General features: G+C 40.8%; 1 protein-coding gene across 1 annotated transcript; it reads left to right on the plus strand.

The window, feature by feature from the left end:
• Positions 1–908: 908 nt before the first annotated feature.
• On the plus strand, positions 909–18,457 carry LOC115365008 (interleukin-6 receptor subunit beta). Its single transcript, XM_030059718.1, has 15 exons — positions 909–975; positions 1,529–1,633; positions 3,255–3,387; positions 4,529–4,662; positions 5,308–5,438; positions 6,268–6,427; positions 6,775–6,857; positions 10,130–10,361; positions 12,901–13,149; positions 14,358–14,459; positions 15,064–15,204; positions 15,733–15,858; positions 17,069–17,153; positions 17,273–17,354; positions 17,870–18,457. The coding sequence occupies exons 1-15, from the start codon at positions 909–911 to the stop codon at positions 18,455–18,457; spliced, it is 2,418 nt and encodes an 805-aa protein (XP_029915578.1).
• The last annotated feature ends 477 nt before the right edge of the window (positions 18,458–18,934 follow it).

The following is an 18,934-nucleotide window of genomic DNA, read 5'->3' on the forward strand; positions in this document are numbered from 1 at the left end:
CAAATAACCAATTATTAATATGTTAATAATTGTTAGTAATTGTCCAACTGCGCTATTTTTATACACAGAAAAATAAAGGTGTTAACTGGAAGCAAAAGTGGTTCTTTGGAGTGATTCCATGGAAGAGCCAGTTTTTGGTTCCACAAAGATCCTTTAGCAGGAGGTACTTTAAAGAACCCCCAAGGGCGCCTCAAAGAGACAGAAAGTTCTTTGTGGACCCAGGTGGTTCAGAGGACCATTTAAAAAAAGGTTCTTTAGTGATTTTTCAGAATAAAAGTCTCTCTGAGTGTTTTAAATCAGATGATTGTGTATCAGGTTGAAAACCAACATGAACATGTTGTTGGCCGGTTCTCCATGTTCCTTGTTCCTTCGCTGGGTTCCAGACGAGCTATTAAAAATGTTTTCTGATGGTTTATAGAGCGAGACATTAATCCATTCACTGAGGAAATAATCTGCACATTAATCCACAAGGAAAACAATTGTTAGCTGCTGCCGCCACCAAATAACTCCAATAAACATGAAGAACCTTTAGCACTTTAAAGAACCACAGAAAGCCATCCAGGAGCATCTTCCTGAGTAACACCAGGCTGGGACCGGTGAATTGAGGCCATTTTCAGGGAAATCTAAAACAAGTCAAGACGTGCACGCACGCGCACGCACACACACGCACAGTATGCTGGGTGTGTTTTGCAGGCATGGAGCAATTTCCTGACCACAGAGGCCTCAGCAGCAGAACCTCTAGTCGAGTTCATGTGCCGGCTTCCTCATCCTGATAAGCGAGTTTTTATACTTCGCAGATCATGTTTTCAGCAGATGTTTACACCTCTATCAAGTTATTTGAGCTGCAGAGGAGAGCCGCTCCTGTGAGCACATTGTGACTTTTTCAACTGTAACCCACTCAGACCGACATGGGATCACGGATGTTTGACCTCGCCACTTTGGGAGTGATTTGCCTCTTCTTCACCTCCTCATATGGTGAGTCGCACTGCAAATGAAAATCTCCACTTTAACAAGCCATTTAATGTCCTGTTGAGCGATAAAGTCTTGTTTTTCTCAAACAAAGTAGAAAATCTGCCAGTGGGATGAGATAATCCCACTTGCCTCCAGTGCGGTTTCACTTTCTGGGAACAAGTCGAGGCAGAGGAACACAGATCAGCCACTGGGATCGAGAAAATGACGATTTAAGAAAATGCTGGAAACAAATTGATTAGCATTGGAAACAAGTGGGATTATCTAATCCCGCTGGCAGATTTCTGTATCTTGTTTGAAAAAAAAAGAAGCTTTTAACACCAAAGACAAGACTGAGAGATTTAACACGCGGAGCAGCTTCTCATTATTATCTGGAGTTATATGTGTTATGGTTGTGCAAATATATTAAACTAAACTAATTTCAAATCAGCGATGTGAATCATGAGGAGAGGAGAGGAGTAGAAGTTGTTATTGCATAATTACTCTCTAATTATGAAAACAATTAAAGGTTAATGACATAATCAGTGATATGTAAGTATTAAGATATTTTCCTGCTCAGAGCTGACGGTGACCAGCAGCGCTCTGAAGAGCTGCAAGAACAACCCGCAGCTGTGTGTCACCAAGCTGGAGGACTGTGAGCCCCGACCAGCGTCGTCCAGACTGGGTACACACACACACACACACACACTCTGCAGCTTCATACCCTGTAGCTTGGCTGCTCTGCTCTTTTGCGTTTCCCTGGTTTTCTTTTTTGTCTTTAACCTGCATTTTTAGACATCGTAAAGCAGATTGTGACAAGCTGACACATCGCGCATTAATCGAAGAGTCCCCCAGTTGCGTATGGGAATAAATATGTGTGATTTTGTTTCATATATAAGTGATTTTTTCCTCCAAACTGAATCAAGTCCATGGCATAGTGCACCTTTAAGTCCGACTCGATATCACTGGTAACATCACTGCTTCAATTTTTATTAAACTCATAAGGGATATGCCCTTTTTGGCCAAAAAAAAAAAAAAAAAAAATGATGCCAACGGTTCTGACAGTGGTACTAAAAAAAAATTAAACACTGATGAGCAAGTAAAAGATAAGCTAAATAAAGAAGTAGAGGAAATGTAATTGTGCGTGAGAGACAAATGGTGGAAGAAATGGGAGATATATATCAGCAATAGACAGAAAATATAAGTTTATTAGAGTCTGGGAGACAGATAGGAGGTATTAGAAGGATAGACAGAAATTTGTGATGTGAGAGAAAACTGATATTATCTGAGAGAAGAGCCTGCAGCCAGTATGTCATGGTAATTCTTTACTTTTTTTTTTTTTGGGAAAATTATTGGTTTTGTTATTTGTATTATTATGAATCTATTTTTCTATGTTTTTTTTTTTTTTTAATCTATATATGTATGTATTTCTTTTATTTAACTATGAACTATGACTGTCTTTATACACCAAGGCATCACATAATGCTGTTATCACTATTATAAGTTATAAATAAAAACTATTAAAAATAAATAAATAAATAAATCAAACACTGAAAGTGCACAACAACAAACAGATTTTGGTAAGTGTTTATTCCCCCTACCTGTCCTCTTTATCCCCCTCGCCCTTGGCCCAGACTTCCTGCTGCTTCTGTTGTCTTGTTTTTCTCTGCTGCTGTGTTTTATTTTTGTAATCTTATGTTATTGGTCGAGACAATTTGCCCACCTGTCTGGCCAGGACGGGGTCCCTCCCCTTTTTCTGTGGTTCTTCTCAAGACTAATTTTTATCAACTTTTTCCCTGCTTCCCCTGTGGGTTGTCAGTGGAGTTAGAGACGGTAAACAGTGATGTCTGGCTCTAAATAAACCTGATCTTGCATTTGAACTTGAATGTGTTTCTGCAACACTTTTAAAACAGTGTGTTAATGATGAAGAGGTTGCAAATATACACCCTGAAAATTCTCTGTAATAATAATCATAATTTCATGAACACATTCAAAGTTGCCCAGTATCTCCATGACAAGCGTCTGTCAGTTCACGCTGATGCAAAGCTGACCTCAGTAGTTAAAATCTGAATATGGGTTAATACAGAACAACATGGTTACAAAGTTTGTTCCCCATGTAATGATTATAAACTGTGTTTCATCAGGGAGGGTTGACTGAGTGTAAGCTCTTTTTTTCAACGATGCCCTGACTACAAGAACATAACAAGCCCAAAGAAACAGCCAGCAAACAGTGCCGCCATGCTGTACAGACACTATATGCTGATGACTCCAGCCTGTACTTTAACCTTGGCATTGTTTCCCTGCAGAGGACCTGAACGTGTCGTGTTTCTACCAGCCGGCCCGGTATCTCTCTCTGTCTGGATTCATGAGCTGCAGCTGGAGCCGCGAACCAGAACCAGGCAGCCATGATGACTCCTCCTCCTCACTCATCTTCATCACGTAAGAGCAGGGAAGATCTCTGAGCCCTGATGGAATCTTTTTTGCCAAAAATAAAGGCACTTCTGCTGCATCACCTTGTCAGATTGATGGGAAAAACAATATTGTTGTACCGTGATTTTAATCCATCCAATTATTCCAAACACTATTTCCGATCCTCTTGACCTGTCAGCTCCTTCCCTGTGGCGAGAACAAGCGCTTCACCAGAACTTCTGTCCTTCAGCTTCAGGTATCATGTGTATAAGCAAACACGCAGCACTGAGGGGAGCTGCTGTGTAGTGATACAGAAATAAAATAGTCCCACCAGTTAGCAAACGAGGGCTGGAAAAGATCGTGGATAGCAAACCCCAGACAATCCTGCGGTGTTGTGCATCCTTCAAAACATTTTTTCTGCTCAACATGGAGTTATTTTCTGGTCCGGATCCACTTTTGTACATTTTTGAGAGGAACAGCCATGAAGCCATGAAGCACTCAATCTCACCACCAGGATGGAGCTGATGGGATCTACTGCACTCATAAAGACCCTGAACTTTAATCACTTTAAGATCTTTGTTTTAATATAAATTGAAATTAATGTGAGTATTATGGAGCTAATAGCCATTCAGCGCTTAGTTTTAATGTGGGAGCAGCCAGTGAGAACATATAGAAACTTATTCTTCAAAAAAATGTATATCCAGTCTGGAAAAAAACAGACGTCAACCAGAAGTCTGAGTGTTTCCAAGAGTCTCAGCCAGTCTCAGGGCTCACACTCTTTTAAGGAAATCATTTTCCAGGATATCCAGGACATATTCAATGACCTATGTTCATATCCACTGTTGCTCACAGGTCACCTTTGAATGAGTCAAAAAGGAGAAAATGGCTAAATTATCAAATTACAGTTTGTCAACAGCCGGGTGTGAAACTGAAACAGGGCATCAGTGGCTAAAAATATGCAACCAAAAAAATATTTGAGCATGTGATCTCAGGCCAATTTTTAAAATTTTGTAATAATCCAGCTGCTCAATACTTCCAGGACATTAAATCACTCTTCAAAATTTCCAGGTGTTTTCCATGACTGGAAAACTGGTCTATGAAATTTCCAGGTTTTCCAGGATGTGTGGGCAAAACGTATAAAATGCCAATCCTTCCCATCCCTCCCCTCCAGCCAGGCTCCGGTCGTGTCGTGTGACGGCATCTTCACTCTGGCCTCCATCCTGAACGTCACGGTGCGGATTAAAAACTACATGGAGGAGAGAGAAATCTGGTCTGAGCCTCAGAGGGTGGATCTTTACCTCGCAGGTCAGACAGAAACTGTAGTCTCCTTTAAAATTGGACGACTCAGCGCCCAAAGTGGCTGTGAGATAAAACTGTTTGAATTTTGTTCCAAGTTTTCGAGACTTCATTCCCTAGAAATCCTGTCAGGAGACATCAGGAAACTAAATGTCCTCCTCTTCTCAGGCATTCAGGACAACTGGGGATTGGAAAACCTCCTTCTTTCAAATAGGAAAAATGCATAATAATCCAATATTATTATTAATCCATAACAAGTTTGAAAGCATCTATTTCAAACACACATTGTGATTTTACGCCGATGACACAGTTGTATTTTTACATAAAACACATGAAAACATTATTAGATTTTACACTTTGCCAAGTTCTGTTTTAACAGGGCAGATGGAAAAACAAATAACCTGCAGCAAAGAAAAGCAGCTAAACAAACACACTTATTATTTGAACATTAAAATTTTAGTATCTGATTGAAAAAACATAAATATGTGATTTTTTTTTTCTACAACAGTTTATATGCAGGATGTGCAAAATGACAGCCATAAGACAAACAAAAACAAAGAGAACCAATGGAAAATATCAAACATTAATAATGAAAATGTGTGAAAATATTTGAATATGTGAGAATTCAGTGTCTGTTTTCATTTCCTTTCCCAGTCAAAGCCTTCCAGCCGGTGTTGACTGTGGTAAAATCCACTGCCGCCTCAGCTCTCGTGTCCTGGCAAAGCAGTGGAGACGGCAGCTGTCGGCTCCGCCACAGACTCAGCACTACTGACATATGGACTGAGGTACGTTAGAGATTTAGGAAAAATAATAAGAATTAAAAAATGTTAGATAGTGAGGTCATTTTTCCCTGATATCAAGAGAATTTTTTTCACAAGCATTTAAACCCAAGAAATCCAGCATCACTGATGTGACCTTTAAAATTAAGGATTTTAATCATTATAAATATAGTTTTGTCATAATTTTCAACAATTTTCTGGTAATTTACTTTTCTTTTTCAAACGCTTTACTGATGTCCTAGTTGTTGTTTGGTATTTGTCTAGTCAAAATGTTCCACAACAAATTCACTTGTTTTCTTTCAAAAACACAGGAAAAGGGGAGTAAAAATGAAAGTAAGTTAAATTAAATGAGTAAATTAGTAAGAAATGGCCCAAAACTGACACGTCCTTTGCATCACCGACGCCTCTTCATTTCTGTTGATGTAATCCTGGGTGTGCCGTGCTAACGAGCTAACAATTAACGCAGGATAACAATTGAAGAGTCAATCAAACGGGGGTGGCGGGAATTAAAACTGATTTAATGCTCTGATTGGATCACTCCAAGTTCAAGTTTATCTAAAGCCCAGTATCACTGTTAACTGTGTTAAAGGGATTTCATGCCCACAACAAACAGTTTACAACAAACAGGACGGCAGCCCGACTTAAACCTCAAACAAGAAAAAACTCCTGCCTGAGTCAGGAGCAAATGCCTGATGGGCCTCAGATTCTCAGTTTCGTGATGTTTTCTACACCCAACGATGACAATAAAAATCATTTTAATGGAGAAATTGTGTATTTCAGTTTGCCATATCCCTTTAAATCACAGTTGTGTGGTTGTTGTTGTCTGTTGCTGCAGGATCCAGAGTTTGTCCCAGTCCATGGAAGACAGACTCGGCTCTTCACCATCAAGGATCTTCTGCCCTTCAGTGTGTACAGAGCGGCTGTGGCCTGCAGGGGGGAGACCGGATTCTGGAGCGACTGGAGCTCCGACGTCACACTCAGGACGCTCGAGAGAGGTTACCAGTTTTCCTTTTTCTCATTGTACTAATAAAATTCCAGATCTGCAAGTTCCACCTGCTCTTTCCTTAAATTTATTCATAACTAAAATTTCATGTTTTTTCAAGTTTCTCAAACTGATTTAAAATAAGGTGCTTGGCAGTAGCAAAAATTTGCTCAGAATCGATTGTGTAATACTATATTAATAATCTATTGATCAGTCTATCAATAGCTCTCTGCAAACTAAGAACTTAGATTTTCTTTTTTTTCTTTTTTTTTTTTTTTAATTCCATTATGTGTGGCTTTTTTCAAATGAGGGCCATTTTTTTATTTTTTATTTTTGACTTTGTGCTGACTCATTTTGCAGCGCCCTCTGGAGCTCCGGAGGTGTGCTATCGCTTGGAGAAAACAACATCGGGTGGATCTTCTCTCCTTCATCTGATGTGGAAGGTAGATTGTGTAAAATGATTTCAGCTGTCATCACATTTTTACTCTCAAATTTGTCTTGAGCATCCCGTTGATTTTGCATGGTTAGTGTAGCACTGACAAAATGTATGAACTTTCAGAGGCTTCAGACTTTCTTCACTCCAGTTTTCCATCAGCAGAATAAAGTCCTCCACATGAGTTTTCCTAAAAGCAGCAGCACTGTTGTGCCTTCAGGACTTTTTCAAACTGAAACGCTCCCTTCTCCTCCTCCGCCAGGGAAAATAGTCCCCGGGGAAATGTTTTGCTTTCCACAGTCAATTATCAGCTGTGTGGTTTCTGAATGTTGAGGGCTTTGTTTGCCACAGAAGCAGAACATTATAAGGCGGCTGCTTCAGACAGAAATTCACATTTTGATTCTATGATGTGAAATCTGTAGCTCCCCACAGGATTTGCAAAATGTTTGTAAAATGTGAGGGAACTTTACAGCAGTAAATGGGCCAAACATTCAAAATCACTTGTACGGTCCTTTTTAGACAAGCCTGTTTTTGAAAGTATTAAGTTTTTACTTGCAGTGACCTTGATAGAAGGTGAAGTTACACTGGGGGACAAACCACAGAGATGAAATACCCGTTGACCTCATTCAGCCATAAAGTTTGAAATCTGATCCTGATAACAGCTAAAGTTTCCTGCCGCAGTCATGTGATCCAGCTGATGTAGACAAAAAACAACTGTTTGTAATCTGCTCTCGATAGGAGCGTGTGCTTAAAATGTGAAATATTTGAATGATCCATTAGTCTTTCAAAAATGTTGGCCATTAATGAAATGCATTTAACTCTGACTACAGATTTTACAGCACTGCAGTCTCTCCATCATGCATTGCTTTGATTTAAGCCGGCTACACACTGTGTGATTTTGGGCCGTCCCAGATAAAAGAGGAGGAAACGTGCCGATATCTTTGGTCGTGGCGCCAAAATGTTGATCTTACTTTGCTCTGTGAAAGAGGTTCAGAGATGGCTATTGTCATAGTCTTGGGATAGCCTGGGTCAAAATCCTGACAGTGTCAGAAATTTAGGAGAACCATCTCACAATGTGGCTGCTGCTACGACCTATGTCTGCTAACCAACCAATAGGAACGCAGCATAAAATGACGACACTGATCGATACGACACTCAAACTAAACCTAATGATGAAAGTAAAACCAGCAAAAGAAATGTTTGGGATTTCCACAAAGAAGAAAACAACCGGGTCCACATTCTTCTTCTCCTCTTTGGATTTTTCTCTAAACACATTAATGCCACTTAATATTAATGATTAATATTAATACATGAATATCACTACTGCAAGGCTCATTTTTGCCTCATTGTTGACCAATACAGCGGTGCAGAGTGATCACGTACGCCGATGATGTTTTCTTGTATATTGTGTCAGCCGGTGTGATCATCGTTCAGTCTTCATACATCAAACTTGATGTCATACCCAACTTTATTAGATCCATGTCACACAGTGTGGCTTGTAATGAACTTATGAGACTGCTGAAAACACCATTAAGTGCTAACATGCTGATTTCAGTGACTCTCAGTGTGTGATTCTCTCAGTCAAACAGTTTTGAGTCTGAACCTGTGCAGCATTTTCAAACATCAAAGCATACACATAGTATCACCATCATAACCCAGTGACAGCATGGTGGAGGAGTGTGTAGCCTCTGTCTCACAGCAGGGTTATCAGCAGGGGTGTGTGACTTGAACTGAAAATTGAGTTTCATGATTTTTTTTTTTTTTTTTTTTTATAAAATTGACATTTTTACAAATGCATTTTTACATAAAGAATGAAATAAATATAACCAGGAACAAAACATTTAAATCGGCTTTTACCAACTTTTATGTGCATGAAATAAATTAAACTAAAAATTAAATATGTATTTTTCCTCAGCCTCATGCTTTGCTGTAGCCGACGGGTGGAGATGAAATGTTATCTTTACTGTGCATCTTTGCATTGCACATCACTGATACGTAAACAAACACACCCAAAACCACACACACACACACACACAGACACACACACACACACACACACACACACACACACTGCCAGATGTTTATGCAAGCCAGTTGGGGTGAAAGTCTCACTTTCGTTTGTTGTTTGTTGTTTGTTGTTTGCTGTTTGTTGTTTTTGGGCCTGTAATCTGCTTCAGAAGTGTTGGAAGTGATTTTCCCAGAAACTCTGTTGTGTTTGCTACAGAAGAACAGCGCCCTCTTCCTGTTTTGTGCCATAAAGCAGCTCAGCAGATTTTCCTTAGCGCCAGATAGCAGATTAGCTAATAACAGAAAACAAATGATAAAATCCCCCCTTGATGAACAAGTTTATTTTACATAGATGGCACGACTTCTCAGTCGCCTGACATCGTAGTTTTAACTTCACTCTGCTCCACTCTTCAAATCCCAACAAAACCAGTATGTTGGCATGGCAACGCATCAGTACTGGCTTAAAATGACTTTAGATCCAGGCAGATACGTTGGCCTGTAGAGATTGGTTAGTAAAATCTAATCCCCCATGGAAAACACTTAGGATGGAGAGTAACGAGTTGACAGCTCAGTCTGGATATCAGCCATGGAATTCAGTAAAATGTCCAAGTAAATGTTTACAAATGATGGGACAATGTGATTATCCCACAATATGATGTGACACAATAAAATACAACACAACGCAATGTACTGTGATACAATATGATACGATATTGAATGAAATGACATGAAAAACAAAATCAAATGTACGATGCACTGTGATGCGTAACAAAATGATGCAATATGATAACATGCAATACTACATGATCTGGACAGAAACTGTGTGATGTATGAAACAAAACAATATGAAACAAAATGATACGATACATTATGCAATATGGGCTTTGTGATTTGATAAAGCCACAATATGATGCTATAATGAAAATTCATAATAACTGTCTGGCTGTGCAGAATTAAGTTTATTTCTGAGCCACGCTTCTTTCAAACAATACTGTCAGCTTGCTTGAATGTCAACAGTTTAAAGCAAAGCGCAAATAATATAAGTGATTGGCAGCTTGTGAAATTGTGGAATAAATTGCGGAATAAAATGTAGTTTAATATTATGATTTGTTTTTCTGGCTCACAATATATTTTATGTGCCCTCTACTTTGCCAGGAAGCTTGATTGTTGCTATAAATTGAATCTCAGTATACTGTTCCATCCTTAGTCTTTACCCAGCAGGCAGCTTTTTTTTTTATTTAATTTTTTTTTTTATAAGCATCTCATCTCCTGCAGGCTCTTGACCTCCTGGAGGCTGGAGGTCGTGTCCTGGGTTACCAGCTCAGCTATGCACCAACGAAGAAGAAGCAGCAGCTGCTGCAGCAGCAGAGCACGATCCTTAACACCACAGAGCTGACAGCGCTCCTAGTGGTGAAGGAGAGGTACTACAGCGTGAACATCACAGCCTTCAACACGGCTGGCCTTGGCCCCGCCACGCAGCTCAGCGTCGACACACACACACAGCACAGTGAGTGACTCAGCTCGTGCGTAAACGTCTTTGTGGCGAGGTGACGCAACGTGTTTTCTCTGTATGTTGCACGTCATGCCTCCTCCCCTGCTCTACTTCCCTGTTACTGTATGTACACAAGATGATAATGAAAACTTTGTTCTCCACATGGAAATTTACTGAGATACTGAGGGCCACATTGTCTAAGACCATGTTGTGAGGCAGATTTGAACCCTTTTTTAGACAGATCGTACCAGTGATTTTGAATGTTTGGCTCATTTACTACAACTCCCTCACATTTTCCACGTCAACACACCATTTATCAATGTTCTGCTTCTTCTAATAAAGTCCTCAACATTCAGAAACCACACAGCTGGTAATTGGCTGAGGAAAGCAAAACGTTTCCCCGGGAACAAATTATTTATTTATTTATTTAGTTAGTTAGTTAGTTAGTTAGTGGACAGATGTCCCATAGAAATACAAATAACTTGCAATCCAAATAATTTCCGGAGTCTGTCCAGCTCTTGTCAGCAGAAATATTCTGATATTTGCACTTTTGCCTCCTGTTGCAATCAAGCATGACCAAAGTCAGAGGGCAGTGGTGCGTTTATGTGATTTCAAAATGTGGCAAAGCAGGCGAACAAGTTCAGCACACAGTTTTTATGGACACTTTGATTAAAAACTATTGAATTTACAACATCGACCATATTCTCAGTGTCTTCATGTCACCGGTGCTTTTTGTCCTCTGGGTCACCGACAACACAGCTCATCAATTTGATGCTGCTCGTCAATGGAAATGATGGTACACTGTATTGGCAGACGCCCCCTGAATGTGCCACCAATTTGAATAAGTCCTGAAAACACAACAGTGCTGCTACTTTTAGGAAAACTAATGTATATTAATGTATATTAGCTAATGTATGTTAATGTATATTATACAAAATGTATAAATTTTAGTTTATACATTTTGTGGAGATTACGTTAAACCTGCATGATTTACATAATGGTTTGCTGATATGTGAAATTTGAGTAAATTGTAGTAAAATGAGCCAAACATTCAAAATTACTGTTGTGGTCCTTTAAATCAAATGTACATATGCCAGAGCATGACAGGTGCAAAAACACTGTCTGTAACAGAAAGCTCACATGTTCAATCCCTTCAAGAGTCACGTGTCCTGCAAAACGTCCTTCAGCAAAACAATAAACTGTCCTGTCAGTCACGTCAGCTGAACGCCTGAAATTTGAATCACAACAACCCAAAATGTTAATTTCATGTTTTCAAGAGGGGGAAGGTTATTAGATAATCAGAAACGTGAAATACACCAAGTGCTAAAAAATATGATTATGACACTGTGTTTCAAAAGAAACATATAGACACAAACATACACACCCACACACACACACACACACACACACACACACACACACACACAACACACACACACACACACACACACACTTTGGACTTATGCAACTGTGTGAAAACTGACCGTGTTATCAGCTTCTATTGTAAACTGCCACCAGAGTGACAGCTTGTTGTCCAGTTGTGCAATGTGTGTGTGTGTGTGTGTGTGTGTGTGTGTGTGTGTGTGTGTGTGTGTGTGTGTGTGTGTGTGTGTGAGAGAGAGAGAGACTGTTATTGAAAGGAAGCAGCAGAGCAGCAGCTCGGCCATCAGATAAACTTCTCGGAGATATTACAACATAACACTCCCCACCTCATCCTGTCAACACCTCGTCCAGGTTTTGCTTGTAGAAACAGAAAAAAAAAAAACAGTTCATGTTCAGCTCAAGGTGCTTCAGCATTACTTCAAATTTCAGATGCATTTCATTTCCACCTGAAATTATTATATTAGAAGGACAACAGCACTGTTTTTTGAGTGACTTGTCAAAGGCAAAAATGGTAGTGATTTTTTTGGATGTCTAACGTACATTTTTCCATGCAGTGGAAGCCTCTCTCTGTGAGAAATCAGAAGCTTATAAGAGCAAAATATATCTTTGAGGATCTCATCAGTGAGTTTGAATGTTTGACGCATTTACTACAACTTCCTTACATTTTACATGTCAGCAAACCATTTTGCAAGTCATGCGGGTGAACTAAAATTTCACAGCAAAGAATCAAAATGTGAATTTTTGATTCACCTTGTAATGTTCATCTTTCGTCTTAAGCATTCATAAACCACAACGTTCATTCAAATTCCTCACGAACCCTTCACTGCCCGCTTTGAGCACCATCCGGAATGTCAGTGTTGATTTCTAACTGAAAACTGGGTGATACTCAGTCTAAGACATCTTTTCGCCCTCTTTTCAACCGATTAAAATGCAGTTATAACATCAACGCATCGCAAAACACAAATTTGTTAAATTAGTTGCCTGATTTGTTCGGTCATACCTTGAAAGAGAGGCGATATTATGACAGTGTATTAGTGCCACTGCAGGGAGAAAAAAAAAATGGAACAGGGAGAAAGGGGGTAACATTTGAAGAAAAAGTTTTGATGCTGCTTCAATGACGACTATGGCTTTATACCGATGACGCTGTTGTTTATATTTCTGTTGTCTTCAGCTCTGCCATCAGTCAGACACCTGTGGGTTTCCAGTTTGTTTCCCATCAAGGCTCTTCTTGTTCAGTGGGAGCCTCCTCCAGGCACAGACCTGCCTGATGATCAATTAGCCCCTCCCACAGCGCCGCTCTCAGCCCTGCCCCCTGCCCCGCCTGTCAGTCAGTTTGCCATCCGGTGGATCTCCAAGTCGGACCCTTCCAGCAGCCACTGGAGCCGAGCGGACGGCTTCACCTCCTCCGCTGTCATCCAAGGTACACACATTCACCTCCTGCTGTTTGTCTTGAGGATTCCCTCTCTCTTTCTTTATCTTGTTTTTCTCTTGAAAATCTTACTGTTACTTGAATTACTCAAGACCATGATCAACAAGATTGTGGATACCTGACTGAAGCCCGTCGCTCCCCGTCAGGACCCGACTGGCTGGGTTTGGACAAGAATTTTGAAATTATGTTAAGCTAATGATGGAGGACAAGAAAATCTAGGGCTTGGGTTGGGTTCGGACACACACAAAAAAGGATTCCCATCAGGTTTGGATACTATGCTCCCGTCTCGGGTCGGGTTTGGACAAAAATATGCGGCTGTGTGATGCGGCATGGCCAAAGTACAGCAAAGCTACTTAAACAGAGGAGGGACATTCTTCTAGTTTACAAAGAACTTTTGGCTTATCTGATTGTCATGCACTTTTAAATAAAACCTGGACAAATACCTTTGTCTATAAGTCATTATGCTTGCATTCTTACATTTGAACAAGATATAAGACTCGTTTCCCAAATGATTGGCATTCCAAAGGATGCAGATCCTCTAGCTTCTATCCAGTCCTTTATATCTTCCATGTGACTTTGGGAAATCTGGTGTTTTTCACCCGAAAGTTACAAATAACCTGTTTGTACTTTTGGTTTTCATACAACAGATACTTATCTGTTTACAAAGAAAGAGGAAGCGCTGCATGGCTCTAGTGGCTCATGTGCCAGGTGCTCTTTAGTGAGGCAGGTAAAGGCTCATTTAGAAACAAAAAGGAAGTATTGCTTGAGCAAAGACCTCCAGAGTTACAGACTAATACTTATCAGCTCTCAGTCTTCTTCCAGGTCTGCTTAGTAGCCTTGCTCGAATAATAATAAATAATTATTTTGTTTCATTCATTCCTTAGTTTTCTCCATGGTTGTCTGCATCACTTAAAGATCAGTACCCACCAAGAAAAAAAAAATACCTGAGCATCAAAATAATAAATGGGCATCATGTGATATGTATGACATCATGTGACATGTATGTAGAATTCAAACAAGAGCTTAAACTACGTACATATCACACAATGTCATCCTCATCCCTGTGCTTTTAAAATCTCAAAAGGCCAAAGTAGAGCATATCCTAACCAGTGATGAGAGGATTTTCCTGTTTGTGTCTGTGTTTTTTGCTGGTATTTCTGGTGCCTTGCAGTGACACTACATTCTCTCTGTGTTGTCAGGCCACCTTGAGCCCGATCAGTCATACAACATCAGCGTCTTTCCCGTCTCCGGCGAGCTCTGCGGCCCCCCGCAGGCACTGCCGGCCAGCCTGCAGCACGGAGGTAAGGTTGCTCAAAACCACCAGGGCGCTGATGTGAGAGGAGGCAGGACCCCACGGGATTGGTTGGTTTGAATCCTCAGATCAGCTGGGAACACTTGGGCACCATGAGCAATGCTCTGCCCACCCTTGAGCAAGGCATTAAACCTTAAAGAGATTAGTTTGGGGGTTTAATGCATTGCTTAATGCTGCCCTCATAAAATCAATCAATCAATAAATAAATCTGACCAGTAAAAATGTAAAACAAAACAAAAAAACAAAAAAACAAAAAAACAAAAAACAAAAAAATTAAATTAAAATTAAAAATTAAAAAAAAAATTAGACAATTGTCAGAGGATGTAGGTACAACTTCACTGTGAAAAAAAGTAAAATAAGTAAAATAAGTAAATAAATAAAATGAATAAATAATGAATAAAATGGATGAATGAATGAGTAAATAAATATTCACAAACCCCTGATTTCTATTAAGAGCTAAAGCAACTTATTTGACTGTGTGTTAAATTGATTTATGTATACTTTGCTAAAAATTTAAATTAAATGTTATGCCACCGTGTGCAGCAGTGCAGAATTCACATGTACGTTTGGTATTTTTTGATGTGTCCTCCCAGCCCTGCTAGAGGCGGTCAGACTGCAGCAGGTGGGCGTGACCAAAACGACGGTGACGGTGATGTGGGCGTGGCAGAGGAGGACGGAGCCAATCAGAGTCAGCCGCTACAGAGTGATGCTGCGATCGGACTCAGAGGAACAAGGTGGAGAACCGAACGCCACCGCGGTCGCTGGGTGTCACGTTGTATCTAAATTCGCCATGAAAATGAGTAATGACTTTCTAACAGCGGTGGATAATTCTTATCATAATATACACACATCTGACAGTATATACCAATTAATTTCTACTTTCTTGGATTTTTACAGAAAAAAAAAATCTATTACTTTTACTTTTGAACCAGTGTATTCCTATAAAACGATCACAGACTTTTGAGCAGCCCCACTCAAAAAATCAAACCAATGAGAGAAATGGAAAAAAAAAAAAAAAAAAAAAAACAGATGTAATCCATGTTGTCTCTTTCAAGATGAGTTTTTTTTTTTTTTTTTTTTTTTTTGTTTACAGACACAAAACAGATTATTTTTCCACCATGTTTCCATGACATTCTCCATAAAGCTTAATTTTTTTCGACTTTCAGAGTTTATCTTCCACGTCTGAAAGCTGATCCTGTTAAATTTCCAAGCAGGAAACATCCACTCCAAAAATATCTGACGGTTTGTTTTCTCTCTGTCAGTGCTGTCGGTGTGGCCGGACCAATCAGAGCACACCTTCCTCAACCTGACACCCAACACCGAGTACTCTGTCCTCCTATTGGCTGATGACGCCTCCAGAGAGCTCATCCCCATCAAAACAGATTTTGGTGAGTCTCAGCGGCTCTTCTGACGATTTTGACAAACAACAGAAAATCAGAAACCTGCTGCGAAACAAAAATAAAACATCAGTCCCGACTCCTGTTATGATTCAAAAAGCAAGAATCAAGAGAGTTTTCCACATTTTGTGTCATGAGCTGCACAGACTTTGTCCTTGAAAAGCCAACACCTGATAATGTTGTGATAAACCAGTAATATTTGACCTTTATCAGCCTCTGCTGGTGACCGGTGTGAATTACAACAACACTGCTGAACGTCTCCATGTAATCTGCTCTTCAGGCTGTTCAGACATTCACAGCTGGACGTTAGATCCTCTGTTGGCTTGTCAAACAAAAGTGCAAATACTGACACGGTGAATTCAAGATTTCACATCATATCACACTATAAGTCAGACTCTGATCCTATAGGGCTCCATTTTAACAATCTACAATCCCAGATCTTTGGAGCCCAGCGCAAGTGCATTTAGGCTGAGTCCAAGTCCCTGCTGCTGTTTGAACGGTGGACTAAAGGCTGAGCTGCTCCAGGCTCCTGGTTCTAAAGGCTTGAACTGAGTCTCTTCATGAATCCTGGCTGTGTTTTGGGCGTAACATGCAGTAAACCAATCAGAGGCCGTCTCCCGTCTTTAAAAGCCAGGTGTGTCACACCTTGGTGGGCTGCTGTTCTAATGGAGGATTCTCCAGGTAAGAAGGAAGGAGATGGAGTGAAAGCTCCCGAGCAGATCAGGACTCCATCTGAGCTCCCTGAGGTGAAGCAGCGTCCCTGTGTGTGGGACAAGCAGAGCGGACGCTCGCCGGCGCCCCCTATGGAGGCCACCATCACTGTCTGGATAATGAGCTTCAGACAGCAGAGAAACCTGCAGCACTGACCTCAGAGCTGCTGTTTGCTGCTCAGTCACTTTCAGCAACACAGCAACACTGCAGCTGAGCTCAGCTCATTTTAAGAGCAACACGCCCATCGAGCTCAGATGGACACAAGACACTTTGCTGTTTCCACAAGGGGGCGCTGGACGGGGAATTGACAACTGAGCCACTTGGAGACTAGAAAAGACACTTGCGTTGAGCTTGGAGCCGCTTGCCGCCAGATGTTAGACTGGGCCTGTTGTGTTTCATTGCTCCTGTGTGAAAACATAGACAGAGAAATAAAACGTAGAGACAGGAGGTTCCAGCAGGAAAGTGAACATGAGCTGTTTTCTGTCCTCAGATGAGTTCACAGCCGTGGCCACAGCAACTCCTCTGCTCTTGTTGGCGTTCATTGTGCTGGTCCTCTCCATCCTGTCCAGGACTGTGTAAGTGAACTAAAATAATCCTTCAGTGTGTGAGCACTTATTAACTGGTCAGATTCACAGGGTATCTTGGCAAATAAAAGCAAATCTGCCTCTAATTATCCTTATATTTTCTTCCACAGGTACAAATCCTACTTCTTCCCTGAGATCTCCAGCCCTCACGGCAGCACGACAGGGCAGTGGCTGATGGAGCTGCACCACCAGGTGATCTGCTGTTTTTACTAATCAGCATTTAACTGAAAATCACCTTTAAGGATTTAAGTGAAGAAGATGATTGTGACCATTACAATTTTTGTTAATGGAAAGTCTGTCTTTGAAAATATTTGTAAGCCATCATGACTGGCTTGCAAATGATTCTGGGCTAAAATCACCAGGATTTCCTTCCTACAAGTAGAAAGGTAGTAGTTTCCTTCCTACTAGAAGAAAAACTTGTTTTCACAGATTTCTTCCTCATAAATTTGTGACTTTATAATCCCAGAATTTTTAATTTTTTTCTGACACATGCGCAACTTTAATCTCAGTGAATATCCCAGTTTTTTCTCATAAATTTATGAATGTAATCTTGGAAATTAATTTTTTTTCTTGGAATATTACCCCACAATCTCCATAACTTTTTTCTCCCTACAATGGCCCTAATATGCCGTCACAGAATCCAAATGACCTAAAATGATGACTGAATTTCCTCAGTCAGTTTCTCATTTATTTTTCCTCCTTAACAGAAAACTGCAGAGAGCAGCATCCTGGACATTGAAAACTTCCGGGTGACAGATGTTCTGGGAAAGAAGCACCTCAAGGTGGTCGCTCCGGACTCCCGGCTCTCCTCAGATGAGGACCTACATGAACACACCCCCCCTCCGTCCCTCAGCCACCTCATCATCGAGCTCTCGGCCTTGAAGATGAGCCTCTCTGATCCTGTGACTGCAGGAACCACAGAGCAAAAACTGCTTTCTCTGCCATCGTGCGGTCCTGACTACGTGGTGAACCTTCCTGAACGAGCTCCCGAAGAGACGAAAGAGGAAACTGTTTTTCTGCTGCCGAGACACACGGGCGATTGTTGTTTTCCCGCGAGGGAGGACAAGAGCGGACCGGTTGGCATTTCTCTGACAGAAAACGTCGTGAGCTGTTGTTTTCACGAAAACGGAGAGAGCTGCTGTGTTTCTCAGATGCCTTGTGAGACAGAATACGTGCTGAACTCTTACTTTGTGGAGAACCCTGCAGGCGAACCCTCGAGTGAAAACCATCACGCTGCCGACAGAGCTGCAGAGGAAGACAGCAAGAACACGCTGAACTTACTTTGTTCGCTGTGAACCGAACGCACCAAAAGATAAATAATGTAAAAATCATCTTTGCTAACATACTAACAAAAACACAAAATAGTTTCCGTGTTTCAGTCTTGATCAGTGAATCCAGGACTCTTCCGCAAATAAGAGCGGAATTAGAAATGAAAAAGTGTGTTTAAAGGTGCGTTTATGATGCACTTCATAGAGACAAATCCCACACCTGTGCAGGTTGTGATGGGTTCCAGCTCATGGAAAATTCTAGGTTTCCCTTCGGTCGTCAAAAAGGGCTGGTAGGTTAGCTGTCATGTCAACACTGACCAATCAAAAGCTAGCCAGGACTCAAGAGCAGCTTGTTGATTGGACGGAGTTTTGGTCAGAGACTTTAGACTTCCTGTGACTTCCTCTGCCATGATGGACTTGTCTGTCTCTTCTTCTGTGGTATTCAGAGCACGAGGAAACACCTGAGTATGAGCATCAGGCCGCACCTTGGCTGTGCCGGGAATC

The sequence above is a fragment of the Myripristis murdjan genome, chromosome 9 (genome assembly GCF_902150065.1).
Source record: "Myripristis murdjan chromosome 9, fMyrMur1.1, whole genome shotgun sequence".
NCBI lineage: Eukaryota > Metazoa > Chordata > Actinopteri > Holocentriformes > Holocentridae > Myripristis > Myripristis murdjan.